General features: G+C 42.7%; 2 protein-coding genes across 14 annotated transcripts in view; both read right to left on the bottom strand.

The window, feature by feature from the left end:
• Positions 1-17,469, bottom strand: part of LOC106590380 (GTP-binding protein Rheb) — a 35,097-nt gene extending 17,628 nt beyond the window's left edge. Inside the window, exons 1-2 of one of the 2 annotated variants that reach the window (XM_014181352.2) lie at positions 17,167-17,469; positions 5,344-5,415 (exon numbers count right to left, since the gene is read on the bottom strand). In XM_014181352.2, the coding sequence (XP_014036827.1) occupies positions 5,344-5,415; positions 17,167-17,218 (124 nt within the window). In that variant the 5' untranslated portion in view covers positions 17,219-17,469. The remainder of the gene's footprint in view (positions 1-5,343; positions 5,416-17,166) is intronic. The other variant, XM_014181353.2, reaches the window with a different exon arrangement.
• Positions 17,470-19,013: 1,544 nt separating this feature from the next.
• ptprma (protein tyrosine phosphatase receptor type Ma) overlaps positions 19,014-27,590 on the bottom strand; it is a 299,714-nt gene continuing 291,137 nt past the window's right edge. For all 12 annotated transcript variants that reach the window (XM_045710832.1, XM_045710833.1, XM_045710834.1 and 9 more), the window contains 5 exons: positions 26,469-26,600; positions 25,449-25,574; positions 23,013-23,176; positions 20,513-20,648; positions 19,014-20,128 (listed from right to left, as the gene is read on the bottom strand). In XM_045710832.1, coding sequence (XP_045566788.1) covers positions 20,075-20,128; positions 20,513-20,648; positions 23,013-23,176; positions 25,449-25,574; positions 26,469-26,600 — 612 coding nt within the window. In that variant the 3' untranslated portion in view covers positions 19,014-20,074. The remainder of the gene's footprint in view (positions 20,129-20,512; positions 20,649-23,012; positions 23,177-25,448; positions 25,575-26,468; positions 26,601-27,590) is intronic.

Genomic DNA, 27,590 nt, shown 5'->3' with positions numbered 1-27,590 from the left:
GAGAAATGCTTATTGAAATTCTCGATTATCGTGGATTTATCGGTGGTGACAGTGTTTCCTATCCTCAGTGCAGTGGGCAGCTGGCAGGAGGTGCTCTTATTCTCCATGGACTTTACAGTGTCCCAAAACTTTTTGGGAGTTAGAGCTACAGGATGCAAATTTCTGTTTGAAAAAGCTAGTCTTTGCCTTCCTGACTGACTGCGGGTATTGGTTCCTGACTTCCCTGAACAGTTGCATATCGCGGGGACTATTCGATGCTAGTGCAGTTCGCCACAGGATGTTTTAGGGAATAGGGAATGTTGCACAACATGAGCTCACATGAAGTGTTTGATTCGATTTTCGAATACATTTGTATTGATGTCAGAGTGATTAGAGTACAACAGAGCGCTGAGTACCAGGCAGATAGCAAGGTTGGTAGGCTACTAAGGACCAGCAGCAGCATCAGAGCTTGGAGAAGCCTAATTGCCATGACTAAATGGTCATGTGGAATTTGACTGCCTTCATGACTTGTGACCGCCTGGTGTGGCGGTAATATGGTCACCACAACAGCCCTAATCGTGAGTGTATGCCTGCGCATGCGTGCACCTGTGTTGTTGGTGTGAGTGTGTCTACCTACAGTGCCTTCAGAAAATATTAAGACCCTTTGACTTTTTCCACATTCTGTTGTGTTACAGTCTGAATTTTAAATTGATTAAATTGAAATTTTGAGTCACTGGCCTACACACAATACCCCATAATTTCAAAGTGGAATTATGTTTTTTTTTTTTTTAAACAAATTAATAAAAAATTAAAAGCTGAAATGTCTTGAGTCAATAAGTATTTAACCCCTTTTTTATGGCAAGCCTAAATAAGTTCAGGAGCAAAAATGTGCTTAACAAGTCACATAATAAGTTACATGGAACTCTGTGTGCAATAATTGTATTTAACATACATTTTTTTTGTGACCCCTTGTCTATACCCCACATATACAATTATCTGTAAGGTCCCTCAGTCGAGCAGTGAATTTCAAACACAGATTAAACCACAAAGACCAGGGAGGTTTTCCAATGCCTCGCAAAGAAGGACACCCATTGGTAGATGGGTAAAGAAATGGAATATCCCTTTGAACATGGTGAAGTTATTAATTACACTTTGGATGATGTATCAATAAACCCCGTTACGACAAAGATACAGGCGTCCTTCCTAACTCAGTTGCCGGAGAGGAAGGAAACCGCTCAGGTATTTCGCCATGAGGCCAATGATGACTTTAAAACAGTTACGAGTTTAATGACTGATCTGAGAAAACTGAGGATGGGTCAACAACATTGTAGTTACTCCACAATACTAACCTAATTGACAGAGTGAGAAGAAGGAAGTCTGTACAGAATAAAAATATTCCAAAACATGCATCTTGTTTATAACAAGACACTAAAGTAATACTGCAAACAATGTGGCAAAGCAATTAACTTTTTGTCCTGAATACAAAAGTTGTGTTTGGGGCAAATCCAATACAACACAATACTGAGTACCACTCTCCATATTTTCAAGCATAGTGGTAGCTGCATGTTATAGGTATGCTTGCAATCGTTAAGGACTGGGGAGTTTTCAGGATAAAAAAGAAACAGAATGGAGCTAAGTACAGGCAAAATCCTGGAAGAAAATCATGGTCAGTCTGCTTTCCATCAGACACTGGGAGATGAATTCACCTTTCAGCAGGACAATAACCTAAAACACAAGGCCAAATCTACACTGGAATTGCTTACCAAGAAGACAGTGAATGATCCTGAGTGGCCGAGTTACAGTTTTGACTTAAATCTGCTCGAAAATCTATGGCAAGACTTGAAAATGGTTGTCTAGCAATGATCAACACCTAATTTGACAGAGCTTGAAGAATTTAGAAAATAAGCTTTTAGAGACTTACCCAGAAACACTCACAGCTAGTAATCGAAAGGTTGCTAGATCGAATCCCCGAGCTGCCATGGTAAAAATCTGTCGTTCTGCCCCTGAACAAGGCAGTTAACCCACTGTTCCTAGGCCGTCATTGTAAATAAGAATTTGTTCTTAACTGACTTGCCTAGTTAAATAAAAAGGTTAAATAAATTAAAATATTAAAATAATGTAGTCGCTGCCAAAGGTGATTCTAACATGTATTGACTCAGGTGTGTGAATACTTAAGTAAATAAGATATATCTGTATTTCATTTGAAAAAAATCTTCACTTTGTCATTATGGGATATTGTGTGTACATGGGTGAGAAAAATCTATTTTGAAATCAGACTCCAACACAACAAAGTGTGGAATAAGTCAAGGGGTATAAATAGTTTATGTATATGATAGACTGTAGCTATATGAGATTAAGTGGGTAAGGTAGAACACTAATGTCCGAAAAGCTCCCCTGGCTCTTCATCCCTTTTGCTCTATGCAAATGACCTGCTGTGGCGTTGAGTCCACCTATACAACCAATTCATAAAAATGCTAAAGGTATCAGGAAGGGTCATTGACATGGCAGGTTTCAGCAGTGTGTGTGTGTGTGTGTGTGTGAGGATGTGAGGGGAGTGGAGCGAGGAGCGGAGCGTACATAATTTGGCTGGAGCGTAGATCGGATTCAAAAAATGTTGGCACATAGGCCTTCTCTCCCTCCAATTTCGCTCTGGTACCGCTCAGTCACAAGCTCTGGACATGCTCTGCCAAGCATTTTTCATTTCCTTCACTGTTATTTTAATTAGGCCTATTCTGTTGTATTTATTTAACCTACCCCACCACTAATGCGCAGCGATGTTGATATAAGTCAACCAAGAAATAGGTCACAGCCTGTGTAATTGATAGCAAGATAACGCATGAGCACATGCAGCAGCACTGGAGACATGTTGATTTATACACCGAAAAAAATATCAACGCAACATGCAACAGTTCGTATAAGGAAATCAGTCAATTGAAATAAATTCATTAGGCCCTAATCTATGGATTTCACATGACTGGGAATATAGATATGCAGGGGCGTGGATGAGAAAACCAGTCAGTATCTAGTGTGACCACCATTTGCCTCACGCGGTGTGACATCTCCTTCGCATAGAGTTGATTAGGATGTTAATTGTGGCCCATGGAATGTTGTCCCACTACTCTTCAATGGCTGTGTGAAGTTTCTGGATATTGGCGGGAACAGGAACACGCTGTTGTACACATTGATCCAGAGCATCCCAAACATGCTCAATGGGTGACATGTCTGGTATGCAGGCCATGAAAGAACTGGGACATTTTTCAGCTTCCAGGAATTGTATACAGATCCTTGCGACATGGGGCCATGCATTATCATGCTGAAACATGAGATGACGGCGGCAGATGAATGGCACGACAATGGGCCTTAGGATTTCGCCACAATAAAATGCAATTGTGTTTGTTGTCCATAGCTTATGCCTGCCCATATACCATAACCCCACTGGCACCATGGGGCACTCTGTTCACAACGTTGACATCAGCAAACCGCTCACCCACACAACGCCATACACCCTGTCTGCCATCTGTCCGGTACAGTTGAAAAAGAGATTCATCCATGAAGAGAACACTTTGAGACGTTTTTTTTTTACAGTTTGGGCAGAAATTCTTCGGTTGTGCAAACCCACAGTTTCATCAGCTGTCTGGGTGGCTGGTCTTAGACGATCCCGCAGGTGAAGAAGCCGGATGTGGAGGTCCTGGGCTGGCATGGTTACACATGGTCTGCGGTTGTGAGGCCGGTTGGATGTACTACCAAATTCTCTAAAACAATTATCTGGCAACAGCTCTGGTGGACATTTCTGCAGTCAGCATGCCAATTGCACGCTCCTATTCAAAAGCTTAAAACATCTCGGCATTTTGTTGTGTGACAAAACGGCACATTTTAGAATGGCCTTTTATTGTCCACAGCACAAGGTGCACCTGTGTAATGATCATACTATTTAAATCTGCTTCTTGATATACCACACCTATCAGGTGGATGGATTATCTTGGCAATGGAGAAATGCTCACTAACAGGGATGTAAAGAAAATGTGTGAACAAAATTAGAGAGACGTTCTTGTGCTTATGGAGAATTTCTGGGATCTTTGATTTCAGCTCATGAAACATGGGACCAACACTTTACATGCTTTATACAGTATTTACATTTTTATAGTTAAAAAAAGAGGAGTCTGTAACAGGCTAAAGTTGTCCATCTACTTTAAAAAATGTGAGCGCAACAGAGCAAGTTACAACTGAAGTATCTGATCATCAATAGATTAGAGAAAACACCAGTTGTTTAACACAGCGCCACATATCATCAGGTGGGTCCTGACGAAGCCTATGATATGTTGTTGAAATGTAGAATTTTTTATTTAACCTTTATTTACCTAGGCAAGTCAGTTAAGAACAAATTCTTATTTACAATGGCGGCCTACCCCGGCCAAATCCGAACGACGCTGGGCCAATGGTGCGCCGCTCTATGGGACTCCTAATCATGGGTGGTTGTGACACAGATTGGAATCGAACCAGGGTCTATAGTGACGCCTCTAGTACGGAGATGCAGTGCCTTAGACCGCTGCACCACTTGGGAGCCCAAGCTTCTTACGATAGCCTACTTCCAAAATCAATCTGTACAGTCAAAGGCAGATGGGGTGTTAGTTAAATTATATTTGTTTATAAAAAATTATGGCGCGAATTCAGAGGCAGTTTTTTTTTCTGTGAGCGCTGAGCAATTTTTAGCGGAGCTGGAGGAAACGGCGTTGCGCGCCGGAGCGCTAGGTGAGCAATGAGAGGCTGTGTAAGGGCTATCTGACCAAAAATGTAAGTGATGGAGTGCTGCATCAGATGACCTGGCCTCCACAATCCCCCGACCTCAAACAAATTGAGATGGTTTGGGATGAGTTGGACCGCAGAGTGAAGGAAAAGCAACCAACAACTGCTCAGCATACGTGGGAACTCCTTCATGACCGTTGGAAAACATTCCTCGTGAAGCTGGTTGAGAGAATGCCAAGACTGTGCAAAGCTATCATCAAGACAAAGGGTGGCTACTTTGAAGAATCTCAAATATAATATATATTTTGATTTGTTTAACACTTGTTCGGTTACTACATGATTCCATATGTGTTATTTCATAGTTTTGATGTCTTTACTATTATTCTACAATGTAGAAAATATTAAATATAAAGAAAACCCCTTGAATAAGTAGGTGTCCAAACTCTTGACTGGTACTGTATGGGTGTGTGTAGGGTGAGCTTCACCATGAATGAGGAGTGTAGATAAATGCACCTGGCTGTGGTCCAGCAGAACTCAGAGACCTGGGTGGGTGGCTAGTCCTGCCAACACAGGCCAGCAGCAGGGGAGAGGGAATGAGATCACACACACACACATACTTACTGTTTTCTATAGTTGGGTCATATGAGTCGACAAACTGGCCTTCCACAAACTGTATAGTCAAGGAAGATTTCCCTGTAAAGGAGATAGACACTTGTGAGCTTCAGTGTGTTTAATTAAGAATCCTTGCTGATCGATCACAATGAATTGTCCTTTGATTCACAAGTGGTATCATTCATCAGCGTCCTAAGAAAAAGCCAAATACTCTGCCTGCCTTGAGTGAACAGAGTGGGTTTGTTCATATTTTGCTAAATGTCAAACACTGCCTTGTCTAGAACTGTCGAAAACACAATGCATGCCATTTCCAAATCATATTATGCTCCCTTCCAAAATGGGCAATATTCAAGAGACGGAGCATAGCTCAAATGCTGTTAAAATTGGTACGTGGTAAACTACTATTTCTGGCCTTTCACAAACATTTCCATGATATCGATGTACGTCAGAATAGCAGCTTACTAACATGAATGCATTTGAGCAATTCTCTAGGGTGGAAAAAAGCTAGCCTAGTGGCCTTTATTCAATAAAATGTAACTCCTCAAATAAATATCAAGACTAGGCTAGTCAATATAAGGGTTTCTTGCTGCATTCACAAGCCAGTGTTTAACCTCTAGTAGTAGCTTAACACACAGGCAGGATATTACTATGGTATACCATCATTAGCCTAGATGTCCCCACGACGTACTATTACTACAGATGCCTTTTCCTATCTAAACACTCCTATACAGTCCTCCAGCAGCCTGTTGCTATAACAACCGAGAGTGGAGCGTGGCCATACACGGTCGGAGACGTGAAGCCTCTCGCTAGCTGGGAAAAACCCGGAGGACGAGAGAGCAGCTCGCTCCCATTTTCAATGCTCCACTAGTCTCTCATCAATTCTGAATGCTCACCTCCCAGTCCAAACCAACTCTCTTGTCTCCCTGGGTGGCGAAACTCCAGGGACACACAAGGCGGTCAATTTTAGATCGATATAAATACCTGAATAAAAAGGCTACATGTGGAGTATGTTGGGGTCTTTTAGCAAAGGATAGTCAGACAGTTACACAACGTGTAGGAAATGCATACCATTCAAACCCGGTTTTAGATTAGGTTTGAGGAATATACATTGGAAATGAAAATGCATGTACAATGCACATCATTCCAAACCGGTTTCAACCCTGTTTTTAGTTTGCTTTGTTGCAGATGCATTGGAAGTGCAAGCTAATTGTAAATCCTTCTAACTCCAATTCATACCAGGTTACAGTTTGAGGTACACACTAGGCTTCAGCGGTATTCCGTATACTTTTGAAGTACCGACAGTACGATTTCCAATACCACCCCCCAAAAGAAAGAAAATATATTTTAAACAAATGTGTTCAGAAAAATTCTATGGGCGAGTCACATGGTATACTTGTTAATTAAAAGCATGTGGCGCAAACATGAAGATCCACTGTTGAGCAAGCAGCATAAGAGGTGAGTGATCAAGTTCCACGTGAAATGTAAAAATAACTTGAAATAGTTATTACTGAAAACCATATATTAGTTTTAGTTTAATGTCACGTGTAGTTAAATGTCAAGTACAGTGAAATGTCAAGTACAGTGAAATGCTTTTCTTGAAAGTAATACTATGTAATACTAAAAATAACATAAGGTAGAACAAAAACATGAGAAATAAAAATAAGAACATGACAAAGTAAGTAATCATACTACACTGAACAAAAATATAAAACACAACATGCAGCAATTTCACAACCGTTCACAACTTTGACATCAGCAAACTGCTCGCCCACATGACACCATACACGCTGCACTGTCAGCCATCTGCCCGGTACAGTTGAAACCAGGATTCATCTGTGAAGAGCATGTCTTACCTTGCTTCAAAGTAGCCGAGACAAAATCAGATGATATCCGTGGAGGCAATTATTTTAAGTCAACTTCTTTCATTGTCCAGTAGCCAAAGGCACAATCCTAGTCATATTAGCAAAAGGTAAAAATCTGTCGTTCTTGCCCTGAACAAGGCACTGTTCCTAGGCCGTCATTGAAAAAAATAATTTGTTCTTAACTGACTTGCCAGGATAAATAAAGGTAAACTAAAACACATTTTAAAAAACCACGCTAGTTGTTGCATATTAGATCTCCCCTCTTTCAACATTTCTAAGGGATATTTTCATCTCTGTCACATGAAACTGCTCACATGTGCATTGCGTTTATGACAACAGTGTTTTCCCACTAATTGCATTATGGAACGAATATTTGCATGTACCGTAATTTCCGGACTATTAAGCGCACCTGAATATAAGCCGCACCCACTGAATTTAATTTTTTATTATTTTGAACATAAATAAGCCACACATGTCTATAAGCCGCAGGTGCCTACCGGTACATTGAAACAAATTAACTTTACACAGGCTTTAACGAAACACGGCTTGTAACAAAAAAAATTAAATTAGCAGTAAGCTTTAGTTGTCTTTTTGCACTGAGTCAATTCCTCACGCTGCTGTTTCCAACGTCTTATCATCGACTCATTAAGACCAAGCTCCCGTGCAGCAGCTCTATTTCCTTTTCCAACAGCCAGATCAATCGCCTTCAACTTGAAAGCTGCATCAGATGCATTTCTCCGTGTCTTTGCCATGAGGGTGACAAAATGACTACCGTAATCATAATGATGGGAAGTTTGAGAGCGCTCGATTTAATCTAAACAGTAAACAAAAAAGTTGTTTGACCTTAACCCGTTCGGCAATTTCATTGGTCTAATGAAAGCTTCATAACACCAAAAAACTGAGCACGTCACAGAATGTGTTTTTCTGGAAGAAAAAAAATTGAAAGCGGGAAAAATCCATATATTAGCCGCGTCATTGTTTAAGCCGCGAGGTTCAAAGTTGGGAAAAAAGTTGCGGTTTATAGTCCGGAATTTAGGCTTAGTAAATGTATTTTAGCTTACTGCCTTGTGCATTGCTGCGCTTATAATGCTGAAGAAATAATACTTTATCAACATTTGAAGTTAAAAGGTTCTGATCTGTTGAATCAGACTCATTGTTTTTATTTTGACGGAATTATGTAGCCTAGGCGTACTGGTTGTATGAATCTGGGATCTAGCGTCCCACACTGTCCCAAGGTCTGTTCGGAATGGGCTATTTCTTGTCGATAAGCAGACCAATACAACAGGTAAACTTTTCTTCTACAGGGGATAGTAAATAGTAGGCTAGTCATTTTGCTGTTCGGTACTCATCTTGTTGCCTCAGAAAAGTAAACGTGGACAGTTATTCTAGCGTCTTCAAAGTGCGCATCAGAATTTGGTAAGAAGGACTGCACATTGTTGCATCCTGGACTTGCATGTTCTGTTTATATGAATTACCATAATCCAAACGGGTGATTCTCATGAAACCAGTTTTAAAATGTCTGTAGCAAATTGAGTTACAAAACCATGATGCATCTGCAAAAATAAACTATCATTCTGGGGACTAAGATGTCTAGTTTTTCAAGAAAGTGTCTTACTTAAAATACATTTGCGCCTGAATTTTGTACATTTTCACCCCAAATGCTCATTACCGAAAAGTGTCCGGATTAAATTCTCGGGTCATTTTATTAAAAAAAAAAAAAACGTTATTTGAATATAACACAAAATATGTTGGTGTAAATTGTCCATAAATCATAAAAATTGTATACTAGTTGAAGTTTACATTAAACTATAATATTTATTACATGCAAGCACAGTGTCTGTGCACATAGTGTAAAACTTTTTTCAAGTTCCTCTAAAAACTCCAATCTCTCTTTAAATAAAGCTTTATTCCCCTTTTATACATCATCTAGAGCAGGCTTGGGCAATTCTTTTCCATGGAGGGCCACATTAGAATATATTTTTGCCATCGCGGGCCAGAATTATATTACAAGATTATACATCATGTGTAGATATATCTACTGTAAATCACATCCAGATATGCTACTTATTTTACTTTAACACACACAGAAATAAACCATATCCATGTTCTCCTTTTGGTAGGGATTTTCATTATTAAACATGCAATGAACTACACAGAGGGAAAGTACACTGTGCATTCAGCACCATGGACAAAACTCTTGTTAACGGGTATACACAAAAACAAACAACAAGAAAGAGAGAAAGCTCAACATTACATTTAAACTACTGAATCAGTGTGAGGAGTGAAGTCTCTGATGGGCATTGACTAGAGCAGCGAAGTCAGGTATAGTTTCTGACGTCGTTATGCGCAGGATTGCTGAGAGGTGAGAGTCAGTAAGAGATGATCTGTGCCTTGACTTGTTATGTTTCATCACTGAAAATGTCTGTTCACATACATAGGTTGACCAAAACAGTACAAACATCTTCTGAGCATGACTCCTAATCTTTGGAAAGTTTTGTTCATCGAGAGATGCATAGAACCTCGTCAGTGACGTTGTTTTAAATAGTTCTCCAATCACTGCATCAGACTGAAGATCGATAAGCTCAAGTTGCAGGTCAGCGGGAGCGTTATCCACACTGAAGGTGAAAGGAGAGGAAACCAACAGACAGACTAGTAGTGTCGGAAGGTGGGTGAGATTGTTGTCATCTGATAGAGAACAGACTAGTAGTGTCGGAAGGTGGGTGAGATTGTTGTCATCTGATAGAGAACAGACTAGTAGTGTCGGAAGGTGGGTGAGATTGTTGTCATCTGATAGAGAACAGACTAGTAGTGTCGGAAGGTGGGTGAGATTGTTGTCATCTGATAGAGAACAGACTAGTAGTGTCGGAAGGTGGGTGAGATTGTTGTCATCTGATAGAGAACAGACTAGTAGTGTCGGAAGGTGGGTGAGATTGTTGTCATCTGATAGAGAACAGACTAGTAGTGTCGGAAGGTGGGTGAGATTGTTGTCATCTGATAGAGAACAGACTAGTAGTGTCGGAAGGTGGGTGAGATTGTTGTCATCTGATAGAGAACAGACTAGTAGTGTCGGAAGGTGGGTGAGATTGTTGTCATCTGATAGAGAACAGACTAGTAGTGTCGGAAGGTGGGTGAGATTGTTGTCATCTGATAGAGAACAGACTAGTAGTGTCGGAAGGTGGGTGAGATTGTTGTCATCTGATAGAGAACAGACTAGTAGTGTCGGAAGGTGGGTGAGATTGTTGTCATCTGATAGAGAACAGACTAGTAGTGTCGGAAGGTGGGTGGCCATTCCCTTGTAGTTTGGAATTCAGTTCATTCATGAGGGCCATGATGTCCACGGTGAAGGCTAAATAAGCCAATCATTCTTCATCTTGCAGTTGAGGGAAATCCACATATTTTCCTTTCATTTGAAAAAAACTCATCAATCTCCGACTTCAGGTCCCACACCCTTTTAAGCACCTTCCCCAAACTCAGCCATGTCACATTTATGTGGTAGGGGAGATCTGCATGACCCGACTCTGTCTCTTCCAACAATGAGACAAACTGCCTGTGGTTTAAAGAGTTTGCTCTTATGAAGTTCACCCCTTTAGTGACTGTATCCACAACATGGCTCATTTTCAGACCACATTTTCAGAGCACCTCCTGATGAATAATACAATGCAGGAAAATCATTTTCTGATCCGAGTTCAGTTCAGCTACTTGATCTTGTATCCTTTTCAAACGGCCAACGTTTTTTCCTGTCAAGTTTGGGCACCCATCAGTGGTCACACCAGATAACTTTTCAAAACTCAGTCCCAGCTTTGCCCCACACTTACTAACCTCCTCCAATAAATCTTTCCCTGTGGTTGTGCTCTTCATTGACAGTACTGAAGCAAGCTCTTCTGTAAATTCAAAGTCTGGGGTTATGCCTCGTAAGAATATCAACAACTGTGCCATGTCACGTGCATCACTGCTCTCATCCAGGGCCAAGGAGAAATAGGTGAAATCCTTTACCTTGTCTTTCAACTGTTGTTCCATATTCTCTGTGATGTCCTCAACATCCTGACAGGGAAACATTTTCAAACAGCTCTTTCTTGTCGGGGCAAAGTATTGCTGCAGAGTCAATTAAACATTCTTTAATGAATTCGCCCTCAGCGAATGGCTTGCTATGTTCAGCAATTTTGTGGCCAGTACATAGCTAGCTCTCACATTTCCGTCGTTTGCTGAATGCAGTTTTGTGAAAAGTCCTTGCTGCTTTTACAACTGAGAAAGCTACTCTTTCGATGCACTTGCCCTCTGCTCAGAAGACATATTCCTATATTTCTCTGCATGTTACGTCTGGAAGTGTGGTGACAAGTTGTAGTCCTTCAGGACAGCGATGCTCTCTTTGATACCTCAATAAAGAAATGTTTTGATGTCCACTCTCACTGGAACACCCTACATTCATTGTCTACTTTCCTTTTCTTTGAAAAACTCCTTTTTGTGCAATTTCTAGCTAGCTACTATTTGTAACTGTGACGTGTGTGTCAGCCTGTCAGTCACTGTCTGTCCGCGTGCAGTTGTTATTTATACGTGCCTTCAAAATAAAGGTCCCACAAGCGGTGGGAGTTAAATCATTACACAAAGGTGAGTGTTCATTGGGCTATTCATTTGAATAACAAATACGTTTTTCAAAACTTTACTATTGAAAATTCTTTACGTGATCCGAGTATGATTCCACCGGCCATATTGAATCAGGTCGCGGGCCGGATACGGACCCCGAGCTGGCCCTTGTCCTGGCCTGATCTAGAGGACTAGTCCTTAGATGAGCGCAAACTCAGAATGAAGTTCTTATTCTCAAAACACCCCCTTTTCCCCACTTGGCCTTGTCATTACCGAAACGGCTAAAGAGATTAAATTAGGAAAGAGTCAGATTAAAATGTTATAATATTTGTATAATTTCATTTGAAATATTTAGATTTTTTGTGATATGTTAAACTCAGGCCTTATCATTAGAAGAGCAATGTTAAAAAATATTTGTTTGTTTATAACGCTTTTGGACTTTGTAAACTGCAGAGAATTTGGTGAAAAACATTTTAAAAAACAATAATAATAATAATAATAATAATGAAATAGATAAATACAGATCCTAATCTCAGTGATTAAAGAGGAAATGTAATTATTATAAAAAAATTGTTTACAGTTTCGTGAGAACGACCTAAATGGAATTTCTGTCATTCTGAGCACCGTGGCTGGACAGCCTAATCAGGTTACGCACCTAATGGATATGGGTCCTGTAAATCTCTAAAATGTCCGGTAAATTTAAAATGCTGCTGGTGAAATGTCCGACGCCACATTTTCCTAATGGAAACCCTGGGCGGTAGTCATTGTGTCATGAAGCCTTAGAGTTATTGGGAACAGGAATGATGGTGGTAATTTTAAAACGTGGGGATTATAGACTGGGACAAGGAGAGGTTGAACATTACAGTGAATATTCCTGCCAGCTGTTCTGGACATGCTTTGAGAATGCGCCCTGGAATTCCATCAGGCCTCTCAGCCTTGCGAGTGTTGACCTGATTAAAGACCTTCCTCATGTCGGGCTCGGAGAGGGAGATCACCCAGTCCTTTGGTGACGCCCCTCACACGATGTTATTGTTGAAGCGTGCATAAAATGCATTTACTTCGTCTGGTAGAGAGGCATCGTTTGGCGGATCACGTCCGTAATGGACTGTAGCCCCTGCCACATGAGGCGGGCATCGGAGCCTGTGTAATATGATTCCACCTTATTCCTATATTGTCCTTTTGCTCGTTTGATGACTCTGAGGAGGTCATAGAGGGACTTGCTCCCGTCCTCAACCGTAGTCTCAGAGATGTCTGCGATAGTTTGGGTTGTCCTTTAGTTTAGCGCCAACCTCTGTGTTAATCCAGGGCTTTTGATTGTGGAAGCAGCAAACCTTCACTGTGGGGACAACGTTGCTGATGCTTTTCCTAATGAAGCCAGTAACGGAGGTGGTCAGCTCATTGATGTTATCGGTGGAGTCAAAAAAACATATTCCAATCAGCGCTAGCAAAGCAGTCCTGTAGCATAATCTCTGATTCTGGTGACCATTCTCAACGGAGCGAGTCACGGGTAGATCTTCTGCTTGTAAACAGGAAGCAGGAGTACGGATCTCATGATCTGATTTGTTAAATGGCGGATGAGGGAGGGCCTTGCATAATTGCGTGTGGGTAAAATAATAGTGGTCTAGGACTTTATTGCCCCTAGTGGCGAAGGAGACATGTTGATGGAAGTTGGGCGTCACTTGTCTTAATGACGCCGGCAACCAGAGCAGCCTGTGGATGTATGTTTATCTGCTTGTTTATAGCCTTGTACAGTTTGTTAAGTGCCAGCCTGTTATTTTTCTCATCCTGAGTTGGAATTTAATCAACAGTCAAGAATACAGCTAAAATGCCCTAGGGAGGTAGAAGGGTCGGCATTTGACCATCAGGTATCCCAAGACGGGTAAACAATGGTACGACACTTCCGCCGTGCTCAAATCAGCACATCAGTTGTTGTTGATGAAGATGCAAACCACCCCCCCTCCTACTCTCGATTTCCCTGACTCCACAGCTATAATGCTAGGTGGCTAGCTTGCAATAACCAACTTCTTAGTTACAGCAAAGACAATCAATCCCATTATGGATCAAGTGCGAGTAGCCTTTTGAGATAGTTGTATAACTTGTCTTTTGGGTTGTCTGGTGGGTTGTCTGTCCTTGCATTTAGTTTAGGCTATGTTCGCTTGCGCTTGTTAGCATTAAGATGGCATTTGCTATGGGAATTCGCTAGTACCTTGTTAACATTTGGAAAGAAATAGCACCCCTTGTATACACTGCTGGTAATACAGTATACCCCGGTATGGTACAGGAACGGAATGAAGGTATGGAAATCTGGATATACCACCCAACCCTAGTTTACACATTGAAAATGCATTGACCTGACCCAATGGGTGGAGAAACAGGAAGGAGTAGTGTATTCCATGGCACTGTGCAAACTGGTTTCCTCCTCAATGCATTGGCTTTAATGAGACACGAGCCAAAGCGCATGACCACAGGACATATTTAAAGATTTAGCACGACTCCATTACAAAGACTGGAGACATGCCAATTTACAGCTTTGCTATCTAGGAGTCCTCTGTAACGCACAGTACAAAAACAGATGCTATTATAGTAAGTAGCCTGACAAAACACATATTTATTAATAGCTTGAGTACAATATCTTACTAGGACTATAGGATGGCAAAAAAAGGTTTTATGAGGACACGAAGACAGAGAAATGGGGACATCTTCAATTGTTTTACGGCCTATCTGTTGAATTTATTTGAACACTGGAATTGACTAGTAGTAGGCTGTAGACTACATTTAATCCATGTACTGTCGTAGTCTGTTGTACTGATTTTCTTGCACTTGTCTTGTGAATGAACCAAACTTATGGAATGGCCTAGGCCAATACTACCAACATAGTTTTTTTTTCTCCCCAATTTCATGGTATCCAATTGGTAGTTAGTCTTGTCTCATCGCTGCAACTCCCGTACGGACTCGGAAGAGGCGAAGGTCGAGAGCCATGCGTCCTCCGAAACACAACCCAACCAAGCCGCTCTGCTTCTTGACACAATGTCCACTTAACCCGGAAGCCAGCTGCACCAATGTATCGGAGGAAACACCGTACACCTGGCGACCGTGTCAGCCTGCATTGCGCCCGGACGCCCACAGGAGTTGCTAGTGCGCGATGGGACAAGGACATCCCTGCCGGCCAAACCCTGCCCTAACCCGGATGACGCTGGGCCAATTGTGCGCCGCCCCCATGGGTCTCCCGATTGCGGCCAGCTGGGACAGAGCCTGGACTCGAACCCAGAATCTCTAGTGGTACAGCTAGCACTGCAGTGCCTTAGACCACTGCACCACTCGGGAGGCCCTGGTACCAACATTGTCTATTGTCTTTGTGAACCAAACTGCGAGGTTTGTTTAAAAACTGGAGGCTGTGACATCTAGGTCCAATCCCTGACAGTAATATCCAAATGATGTGTAGCCTCAAAATCTCTTGCATGGAAAATATCCACAGCATATCCACTGCTCCTTGCGGACCAAGTTCTGAAGAAAGCTTGGAGACAATCATGTTAGGGGCTCAACTTCTGACATTGACTGCAATACCAAGGTGGCGTGTCTAAGCCTAGGCTAAATTCCACTCGCAATGGGATTCAACTAACGTCTGGTGGTGGTGTTAAGCCAGGATGTCCAGTATGACTGCATGGAGGAGAACACAACGGCTTTCACGTTCCACAGTCCCAGCTCCCAAGAGTCCAATCGAGGCTAAGTCAAGTGTGATGTTCGCACGCCTGCCCCCAGCAACCTTTGCACACACTGTGTGTGTGTGTGTCATCCCAGTCCATACACAATGGCTCATGACATACAAATAAGCCTGTCCATGTACGATATCAGTGTGTCCTTAATAATATCAGCCATCTTCATTTTGGTTGAAATGATATTGAGACAACCGGAGTAGTGCGATTTTGAAACAAATACCAATCGGTCGAACCGAACGCATACTCCCTTAAACAACAAGAAAGCGGCAATAGTACTGTTTGTCCATTTTGAGACGCCGTAGCCAGTATACACTTCTTAAAAATAGTCCAAAAATAACTCAAGAAATCTGTCATTAATTTTGACGTTTTTGCCAAAGAGATGTTAATCGCGCAATTTACATCTAACTAAGATGTTTGATGCAGCATTTTTCAATGAAAAACTGTGTATGAAAATGAGTCATCTCTAGTTGAATGACAACAAAGACTTTGTTGAAGAATCCCTACTGTGGACCAATCACCGACCGACGATGGGGCGTAGACTTCGGCTCAACTTCATCTTGCCTCCAGAAAAAATTTAGTGTGCCTGAACAGCCGAACAAACACCTCACAAAATGTTGTCATAATTTATATATATTAGAACACTTCCAAACTGTTTCGGCTGGTAAGCATGCGGACGCCTTAAGGCCTACTGGGTCTGACCATTTTTTAGGTTCTTCCTTCAAATCTATGGGTTAGTAACTATAGAAATGCACTTAATGTAAAACAAATCTCAGCAGAATTATGCTACTAAAGACTACATTTAAAACGAATTAGTTGCATCTAAAATAATCATGTCTTCAACTGCACACTCACAAGGCCATCATTTTCATGTTTAGACGCAGGCCTTTGAACAAGTCTCTTGGTAATTCCTACCTGCAGCACTGGCTTGTGAAGTGCCTCTTAGTGGATGATCTTTCAATGTTAGTGTCCATTCACATCGCACAAAATAAGTAAATGAATTAGGCCAGCATGCAGTTACTGGTTTAAAACTTACAGGGCTATCACTTCACTAGCATATGGAATGAGGTAACTGGACAAATTCTCCCTTAAAAAGCTGCCATATGGACATTAATGCTTCTACTTTCGTGAGTCGTGACGTATTAATTTACGTCCCAGCATCAGGACCGCTTGTGCTGTCCTCAACTGCTATGGCATCAACTGTGTCTTGCTAGTGGCTTCTGTAACCACTCTTTTTTTTTTTTAACAAACATTGACTTAACAAAATAAATTACTGTGTGCATAACACAATTAACTATAGACTGCCATTTAAGTTATTCAATTACAATTGATGAGGATAATGCATCACGTGCCACTGACTGCATATTTAACGAAACGTTAAAATGTAGCTTCCGAATCGAGATTCTGTGGTTTTAGCAACACTGGTCCAGGGGTACATGCTGCTGTAGCTAGTAGTGCTACACACAATCTCTAGAGTCGTGAGTTTCCAGTCGAGTGACATTCAGTTGACTGGCTGATTTAACAATCAATGACCGGGCAGCAGTAGCTATGTGCATGCCGTTTAGGCTACATATTTGCTAGTGGTATGTGTAGTCATCGTCAATGAACTTGCCTGTCACAGAAAGCGCACAAAATACCTCGCTATCACCGAAAACGACTAAATTGCGCCCACTTACCCACGGATCTGTATCCCAGGACGGCGATTTTTCGGGATTTCGGTTGAGGCATCTTTTAACGACACTACATCAATATCGACATACAGAAGCCTACACAACTGATCAAAAACTGGAACAGATGTCAAATGCTATGTCGAACACGATAAGGAGCAGAAATTACGCGTGGAATTAAAACAATTTAAATGGGGGGAAAGTAGTCAAGCATCTGAATCCTCCGCGTCACTCCCCAAAGCAATACTATCTGAATTATTAATGACTGCCCGCGGTTGGTTGGTTGCGCATTGGCAGAAAGGAGGGTCTCTGTCCTCTTCTTGGGCTGCGGTTGGATAAGGTATATTCACTGTTTTCACAAGCACGAAATTAATTGGCTGTCAAAGATGACGACTGGATAATTTACTATCAATTTCGTTATGACGGCACTCTGACAGCAATTTTGTAATGTAAAAATGATTCATGCTTAATAGAATGAAGGAATGTGAAGAAATGTAACTCGCACATGGTGTACAATGAGTGTCACACAAGTATATACATCTAGAGAGGTTTGCCTGTGTAAAGTTGAACATGTGCAGATACTTCTGTGGGTACACCTTCATATTGGCCAATTATTTGTAGAAATATATGGGTACCATATTTGACATTCATTTGCATTCAAAACGAGGTGAGACGGTCTGACAAAACAGCTCCAATCAGAAAGTCAGCAGCAGACAAGAGTCATTGGGTTCATTAAGGCTCGGGCGCTGGTCTCTGCTGCCATCTTGTGGTGACTTGCAGTGTCTCCACATAACATCAGCAGCATTCTCCTTACCTCTCTAACACAGAATCCTACGCCATGTTACATTTAGAGACTAAAGCCACCGGGGCCTTGTATTGCCCATCGTCACACTATCAAATAACAAATGCATCGACATATAGTAGTTCATGTAGACAGACCTATAACACGATACACCTCTGCCCCTCTCAATGTCAACTCCTGTAGAATAATTATCAAGGTAACTCTCAAGTTCATATATGCTAATAGGCACACTGGAACTGATGAAGTTACCCATTCAAATGTTGCGTACTCAGTATATGGATAGTGTCCACAACTGTCCAGTGTAGATGAAGGGGAGGAGACAGGTAAAAAGGAATTTTAAACCTAGAGACAACTGAGACATGGATTGTGTATGTGTGCCATTTAGAGGGTGAACGGACAAGAGAAAACATTGAAGTGCATTTGAACGGGGTATGGTAGCAGGTGCCAGGTACACCGGTTTGAGTGTGTCACGAACTGCAACGTTGTTGTGTTTTGTCACGCTCAACAGTTTCCTGTGTTTATCAAGCATGGTCCACCACCCAAAGGACATCCAGCCAACTTGACACAACTGTGGGAAGCATTGGAGTCAACATGGGCCAGCATCCCTGTGGAACGCTTTCGACACCTTGTAGAGTCCATGTCCCAATAAATTGAGGCTGTTCTGAGAGAAAAAGGGGTGCAACTCAATATTAGGATGGATTCCTAATGTTTTGTACACTTAGTGTATTTCTGCCATTGAACAAAGGGTATGCTCTTCACTACTACTGGTATCCATGAAATTAATTCAATGCAACTTTATCATGATCATTAAATGTTTTTTTTTTCAAAAAGTTGTGGCTAAAATTCAAATCAGTCCAACTGCTAACATACAGTATCTCATGGCATGCCTATCTTAAACAATGTTGGATTGTTCCTTACCCTGAAAGTATTCTATGAGCCAGGAGAAACTGTATTCCATGGCTCAGATTTCTATAAACAGACATTACAAACTTCAGCCAACTTTAGTCACTGTATAAGAAAATCATCTGCACAACACGCAAAAAACACACCTATATCAGTAGATATGTATGTATTTGTAAGTTTGAGTTGTTTTTTTTCCCCATACAAGATAAATAAAAGGCTTACAATACATCTGGTCAACATTATGCAGAGTTCGAGAAAAGAAAACAAATATGACCCCCCCCCCAAAAAATCATGATTGTCACTCAATGTGCTTCACAAAAACTCTCGATGAATAAATAGTCTGTCCAACTTCATAATATTTACAATATTAACAATAATGACCACAATTAATTAAGCTTTGGATCTGCTGACGTGATGAAAAGCTTGAGTGTGGATGGTACCGGACAGCGTTTTTTCCCCTCCTCCTGCCAATACGACGATTCTCATAGTGACCGAAACTATGGCAGCATAAACATTTACGATTTTGTTTTCTTTCATAATGCCGGTTCAACTTTAGCTCTACATGTCAAACAGCTTCATAATATTAACAAACACTGTTAAAAAAAATTATCAATGGAAATTAAAAACAAGGATAAAAAAACAACATATCATCAACATTACGCTTATATCGCATTCCCCACAAAAATGGAAATGACATTGATCATCCGATGAGGATTAAAAAGGCAACAAACAGGATTCACTGGCAAGAGGAGAGCTTTTTTGTTGAAAAAATAAACTTAAAAAAAGACTAGGGTTGGGGGAGGGGGTGGGGTGACATATGGGCAGTAGAATACATCGGTGTGAACTCCTGTTCAGTGATCAGGTGCTGTTCTGAGGGACGGGGGAGGACGAGGGTAAATACTAACACAGTCTAATAGAAAGGAGAGAGGGGTTGGGGAGGTGTCAGGGATGAGACAGAGTAAAGTTAATCAAGTTCAGGGACATTTTATCATAGAATTGGGGTGGGGGGGAGGGCAGTGCAAAAGCGTCCGGTCCAAACCACCTTCTTTCCTCCCCTCGGTCTAAATCCGTAGAGGTGCGATGGGATGACCCTGTTCAGCAGTTCAGTTCTATCCTCCAGTAACCAACATTCACTCAAGTTTAAGAGACTCAGTCCAGGTAAGCTGTGAGGGCTGTGGTGCGGGGGTTAGGAGGGGGTATCTTTCAGCCCAGCTAACCAGAATTCAAGTACTCCAGTGCCACCTCATAGCAGAACTTGTATTGATCCTGTGGATGAATGGGAAGAAGAGTACATCATCAATGACAATGACTGGACTAGTCGTGGCTGCATTGACTTTGCCTTTAATGCATTATAATGTCTGAGTTATTCACAATCACAGTGCTATTTACTCCTTATTGTAAACGTCAACAGAAATTTCAATCACTTAATAATTCTGGACTCAAGTTGAATAGACTTTGGCAACCCGACTTGTCCCAGAAGTTCACAACTGTAGACTTCGTAGTGAGGACCAGTAAACCACTAAGGGTTAGGGGGCCTGTATTCATAAAGGCTCTCAGAGTAGGCATAGCAGTGCCCCCCCCCCATCCATGTAATGTTATCCCTTATGATCTAAAAGAGAAAACTGATCCTAGATCAGGACCGGTTCTTACCAGTAAGTCGACCATGTTGGGTTTGTTGTTCCTCAGTGTTTTGACCGCGTGGAACACGTCAACCGAACGCTGATGGCGGAGCATCTCGCACACGATGCTGATTGCACAGAACGTCCCGCTGCGTCCTCCACCATTCCTGAGAGAGAGAGAGCGAGAGAAAGAAACAAAGAAAGGAGAAAGGGATAGATAATAGACCAAGACATAATATTAATGATTATACATATATTCATCTACATATATCACACAATAAAAAAAACTGTCAGAATTGCTAAGCTTTAGCACCCCTGAATTAAAATGATCTTAACTTTATTTCTTTGTAATTATACAAGTTAAAAAACGTTACACCTGCAGGCTTGATACTTCCAACTAATTGTAAGCTTCAAGAATGAATAACATTATCAGTGATGTATGGTGGTTGATTCATGACATGTTCTGCCCCTGAGCAAGGCCCTTAACCCACTGTTCCCCGGGCGCCAAAGACGTGGATGTCGATTATGGCAGCCCCCCCACACCTCTCTGACTCATAGCGGTTGGGTTAAATGCGGAAGACACATTTCAGTTGAAGGCATTCAGTTGTACAACTGACTCGGTATCCCCCGTTTCCCTTTCCTTCATAGAGCTTGGCTAAACTTCCTGTGCTTGCTGTTCTTGGTTTTGCCCACTAGATGGCGCCTCACTACTGTCAATCCACCACTGCACAGTATTGGCTACCCACTGACACTAAAGTGTGGAACATAGCCTATTGCTGGAACTCTAAGTAGTTCGTAAACTCCTCATGAAAAGCTGCTTTTTCTCAGAATCGTTTCCAGATGTGCAACTTCACTGTCTTTACAGCACTGTCTTGAAAGACAAAGAGCTTTTAAGAGTTGCAAGAGGAGAGCGTCACAAAGTGAGGAAGCAGTTTGACTTCAGTGGTCGCATACTCAACTCCCTCAGCAGCTGACCTCTGTCAATCTCCACATGTCTCTGGCCTTACGCATGTTTCAAGAATGTTCCGGTGAAACAGAGGCTGTGTTCAAAATGGCATACTATTGCCCATATAGAGCCTTGGTCAAAAGGAGTGCACTATATAGGGAAAAGGGTGTAGCTCAAGAGACATTGAGATGGTTGCGATGGCTGTCATAGCCCAGGTTGTTTGGACATAAGGATGCAGGGAGGGAGCTCTGTGATTGAGACTAAACTAGCAGTCTAAACATTTACTAGAGGGGGGGGGGGGCAGTGTTGTCTTTCTGACGTTTGTTTAGCGGCAGACCCTGCTGGCTCCGTTCAGTGTGTGCATTGTGTGTGCTGATTGTCTCTGGTTTATAGTGTGTGTGTGTGTGTGTGTGTGTGTGTGTGTGTGTGTGTGTGTGTGTGTGTGTCTGCTCTGGGGCGATTGGAATCTCTTCGGAGACTCTAATGAGAGCCATGTATCTGGGTGATTCTTTTGGACTCTCTGGCTTACAGACCAGACCAGTAACCCTGTTAAACAGCACCAGCCACAGATTACATCAACAATGACCCTGTCGTCCACACAAACACTCCTCCGTTCCCATCATCCCTCCCTCCCTCCGTTTTCCGATTTGATTTCCCACCCAACTAGGGCCTCAGGAAACGAGGGAGACTCTCACAGCTTCCCTCTCTCCTCCCCTCCCCTCCATCTATCCGAGTAAAGTGGGGCTGCTGGAGATAAGGAAGGGCAGATTGAGCTGAGACAGAGACCCACCCAGAGGCCTCTCCCACCGGAGCATTACGATCTAGATCTGGGCAGCATCGGGAACTACAAGCTCATTTGATTTGATTATCTCCCTCTGGTAAATTCAGCAGCCTCTCTCCTCTATTTCTCCTATTTAGTAAGTGGAGAGCACCTGGCTCGGATTGCACATTCAAATTCATACCGTGATATCACACTGATTTGTCCAGTTAAATAGTATACTTGGGCCAGATTAATGGGTCAAATATTGAGATAGAGATTGCGATTGTCAACCATTTTTTTTTTATTATTTTGAATTAATGATATAATCTTGAAGCATATGTCCAGCCCTATTCCTGAGATTTGTAGCAAACCAAGTGGCAGGGCTGCTATTTTGTTGTTTTTTGAATTACGAAGTGGAACTTTAAATGGCTTTGTGCTTGAATGGTTCATTTTGATGACAGCCAGTGTTTGTACGAGCATTGAGTGCTTTCTGGTGGGCCATCAAAATGTCACAGTTTCCAGAAGGCTGTCAGAAGGCAGGATGGTGTGCTGTGAGGACTGCATCCCCATGGAAAGTGTATGTGATCACCATCAGAGGAGGACAGTGACATTTCTCACTGTCCCATCGGAGTGGTCCAGTGTCACTGTGACCCCGGTGGCATTTTGGGCGGCCATGTTGGATCGAATTAGAGGGGTGGTTTTGGGGGGTTACATCAAATACCTAAAAACCCCCTACTCTTTCCACCCATTTGGGAAGTCCAGAGCTAGTAAAGGTTTACTGTGCAGTACTAGGTGTAGGTTGAGACATGACCGCTAGGTACTTACAGACAGTGCACGACGGTGCGTCCCTCTCCTCCGTCATACTCCTCCTGCCACTTGTCCACCTGGCGGATGAGCTTCAGGAAGGAGCGCTTGGACACAGGTGTGTCCCGGTACATGGGCCAGCCCAGGAACTGGAACTGTTGCACCATGCGATACCCGTCCTGTGGCTGGAGAGAGAAATGGACGTGTTAGCATTACTGTGTGTGTGTCCATGTCTGCTATAGTAGCTGTAGGAACAGGTGTGTGTGTGTGTGTGTGTGTGTGTGTGTGTGTGTGTGTGTGTGTGTGTGTGTGTGTGTGTGTGTGTGTGTGTGTATGTCTGCTATAGTAGCTGTAGGAACAGGAGCGTGTGTGTGTGTGTGTGTGTGTGTGTGTGTGTCTGCTATAGTAGCTGTTGGAACAGGTGTGTGTGTGTGTGTGTGTGTGTGTGTGTGTGTGTGTGTGTGTGTGTGTGTGTGTGTGTGTGTATGTCTGCTTTAGTAGCTGTAGGAACAGGTGTGTGTGTGTGTGTGTGTGTGTGTGTGTGTGTGTGTGTGTGTGTGTGTGTGTGTGTGTGTGTGTATGTCTGCTATAGTAGCTGTAGGAACAGGAGTGTGTGTGTGTGTGTGTGTCTATGTCTGCTTTAGTAGCTGTAGGAATAGGTGTGTGTGTGTGTGTGTGTGTGTCCCTGTGTTTCTGCTATAGTAGCTGTAGGAACAGGTGTGTGTGTGTGTGTGTGTGTGTGTGTGTGTGTGTGTGTGTGTGTGTGTGTGTGTGTGTGTGTGTGTGTGTGTGTGTGTGTATGTCTGCTATAGTAGCTGTAGGAACAGGTGTGTGTGTGTGTGTGTGTGTGTGTGTGTGTGTGTGTGTGTGTGTGTGTGTGTCTATGTCTGCTATAGTAGCTGTAAGAACAGGCGTGTGTGTGTGTGTGTGTGTGTGTGTGTGTGTGTGTGTGTTTTATGTCTGCTATAGTAGCTGTAGGAACAGGAGTGTGTGTGTGTGTGTCCCTGTCTGCTATAGTAGCTGTAAGAACAGGCGTGTGTGTGTGTGTGTGTGTGTGTGTGTGTGTGTGTGTGTGTGTGTGTGTGTGTGTGTGTGTGTGTGTGTGATGTCTGCTATAGTAGCTGTAGGAACAGGTGTGTGTGTGTGTGTGTGTGTGTGTGTGTGTGTGTGTGTGTGATGTCTGCTATAGTAGCTGTAGGAACAGGTGTGTGTGTGTGTGTGTGTGTGTGTGTGTGTGTGTGTGTGTGTATATGTCTGCTATAGTAGCTGTAGGAACAGGTGTGTGTGTGTGTGTGTGTGTGTCTATGTCTGCTATAGTAGCTGTAGGAACAGGAGTGTGTGTGTGTGTGGGTGTGTGTGTGTGTGTGTGTGTGTGTGTGTGTGTGTGTGTGTCTGTCTGCTATAGTAGCTGTAGGAACAGGAGTGTGTGTGTGTGTGTGTGTCTGTCTGCTATAGTAGCTGTAGGAACAGGTGTGTGTGTGTGTGTGTGTGTGTGTGTGTGTGTGTGTGTGTGTCTGTCTGCTATAGTAGCTGTAGGAACAGGTGTGTGTGTGTGTGTGTGTGTGTGTGTGTGTGTGTGTGTGTGTGTGTGTGTGTGTATGTCTGCTATAGTAGCTGTAGGAACAGGTGTGTGTGTGTGTGTGTGTGTGTGTGTGTGTGTGTGTGTCTATGTCTGCTATAGTAGCTGTAAGAACAGGCGTGTGTGTGTGTGTGTGTGTGTGTGTGTGTGTGTGTGTGTGTGTGTGTGTGTGTGTGATGTCTGCTATAGTAGCTGTAGGAACAGGTGTGTGTGTGTGTGTGTGTGTGTGTGTGTGTGTGTGTGTGTGTGTGTGTGTGTGTGTGTGTGTGTGTATGTCTGCTATAGTAGCTGTAGGAACAGGTGTGTGTGTGTGTGTGTGTGTGTGTGTGTGTGTGTGTGTGTGTGTGTGTGTGTGTGTGTGTGTGTGTGTATATGTCTGCTATAGTAGCTGTAGGAACAGGTGTGTGTGTGTGTGTGTGTGTGTGTGTCTATGTCTGCTATAGTAGCTGTAGGAACAGGAGTGTGTGTGTGTGCTGTTTGTCTGTCTGCTATAGTAGCTGTAGGAACAGGAGTGTGTGTGTGTGTGTGTGTGTCTGTCTGCTATAGTAGCTGTAGGAACAGGTGTGTGTGTGTGTGTGTGTGTGTGTGTGTGTGTGTGTGTGTGTGTGTGTGTCTGCTATAGTAGCTGTAGGAACAGGTGTGTGTGTGTGTGTGTCCCTGTCTGCTATAGTAGCTGTAGGAACAGGTGTGTGTGTGTGTGTGTGTGTGTGTGTGTGTGTGTGTCTGCTATAGTAGCTGTAGGAACAGGTGTGTGTGTGTGTCCCTGTCTGCTATAGTAGCTGTAGGAACAGGTGTGTGTGTGTGTGTGTGTGTGTGTGTGTGTGTCTGCTATAGTAGCTGTAGGAACAGGTGTGTGTGTGTGGTGTTCTGTCTCGTACCCGTGCAGCGTTGTAGACGCGGAATATCCTGCTGATGATGTCCTCCTCCAGGTCAGCTGACACAAACTCCACCTGGATGGGCCCGTGGCGGTGCACGCCGTTCTCCGGCCAGTACTGGGGACACAGCTGCACACACACGTTTCAAATCAAACATTGAATGAGAGCCTATTGATTTGCGTTGGCATTCACATTCACCCTCATTTGATAACTGCAATTCTCTCATTGTCTTTCAAGGTCATGCCTTCAAACACACAAAATGATCTACAATTTAACAACAGTTCAGGACAGTGAAACACCGCCTGACTATCCTGTTGTATTGAGCTGCCTCCTCAACAGCAGATGAGACAAAACAATGACATCAGCTAGGCCATCCACATACATACATACATAACATACATACACATACATAACATACAGACAGACAGACAGACAGACAGACAGACAGACAGACAGACAGACAGACAGACAGACAGACAGACAGACAGACAGACAGACAGACAGACAGACAGAACAGACAGACAGACAGACAGACAGACAGACAGACAGACATACATACATACATACATACATATATATATGAGCTATATATATATATATATATATATATATATATATATATATATATATATATATATATATATATAGCTCATATATATATGAGCTGTGGTACTTGTTGCCGGGCTACAGTCAGAATAGGGAATGAGAGGATAGTGTAGTCACCCAGTGGGGTGGTGTTGCTAGGAAATGCTGCCACCTGCTATTCTTTGAACATTTTGACAGACAGGACCCCAAGGCCATTTGAGGCAGACTCCTTCCCCTCCTCTTTCAAACCTACTGGTATCGGTCTGTCTATGATCATGTACTAATGACTAGTCTATGACGGAGTCTGGAATGTCTGATAGTATGATAAAGGATTGCATGGCGTCACATGGTTTGGAGTGACTTGATTGGCCTCTCGTGTGTGTGTGTGTGTGTGTGTGTGTGTGTGTGTGTGTGTGTGTGTGTGTGTGTTAGTCTTACCTGTGCTGGGTCTACGTCGTTGAGCATCACTATAGAGGTGCAGTGGTAGTCCAGAACCAGCCTCCAGAAGTCTTTGACCGTGTTGGGCAAGGGGTGCTGGGTAACGATGAACGCAGACGGCTGCTTGTAGCTCTGTGGAGGAGGAAAACGACGAGGAAGAGAAAGTCAGCAAGTCCAAAATGAACAGAACGGCAGTATTTATGTCACTAAGATCAAGGACATGTCACCAGGCCTTTAGTCATAACGCAGGGAATTCTCACAATCAAGTTCAGGTTACTATGTGAGGTTGTATGTATCTGAGGTCTGCGGGCCACTTTGTTTTTGAGGAATCATGTACAGGGAACATATTTATTTCCAGATATTCATGACCGTTCTGAATGAATTCCACTGTCAACACTAATACCACATACTATATCCTTATTGTATATACCAAATATGCATGAGTATAATTGGTGACACATTATTTCCATAAAACCAATCCAAACTGAGTCATACTGCTGCATTCGACAAAAAACACATTGCAATTATGAATGTTTTTGGTTATTTCCATGACGATGGGACAAATCCATCCAAAGCCATCTATTTTTTAATCATTTTCAATGAGGATGTAATTGTTGGTGGAAGCACAGAAAAAGCACTAGCCATTCATCAACATGATACACTGTCCCCCTACTGTTTAGGTTTGGCTGGGAAATGGCTGGCTAAGTAAGGTGGGGTGATTATTATAGAGATGGATGGGCTATTTACACACCAGCTATTTAACCACAGGATGCCCCAGGACTGCTGAGTCGCCCGCTGTCCCTTGCGCGCTCTCTCTCTCTCTCGGTTTCCTTCTTCCCCTTTCCTTCTATTCCCCAACTCCTCCCTCCTCCCTCCCCTTTGCTCCCTCTGTGTCTGTCTCTCCCACTCCCTCCCTCTCTCCTTTCCCCGTAATAAAGAAGTCATGTCACAGACAGCCAATATGCCACTAATCTACCACTAATAAAGTTTGCTCTTCATTCAAAGCGCCAAATCTGCCCTTTATGTAGATCGGTGATTGAACAGTGACCTATTCACATCATCATATTTCAGCACAATGATTAAAAAAGAACACTTCCACTATTGACTCAGCACTTTTCCAGC

This window comes from Salmo salar, chromosome ssa29, assembly GCF_905237065.1.
Source record: "Salmo salar chromosome ssa29, Ssal_v3.1, whole genome shotgun sequence".
Classification (NCBI taxonomy): Eukaryota; Metazoa; Chordata; class Actinopteri; order Salmoniformes; family Salmonidae; genus Salmo; species Salmo salar.
This window is presented reverse-complemented; position numbering and strand designations above follow the sequence as displayed.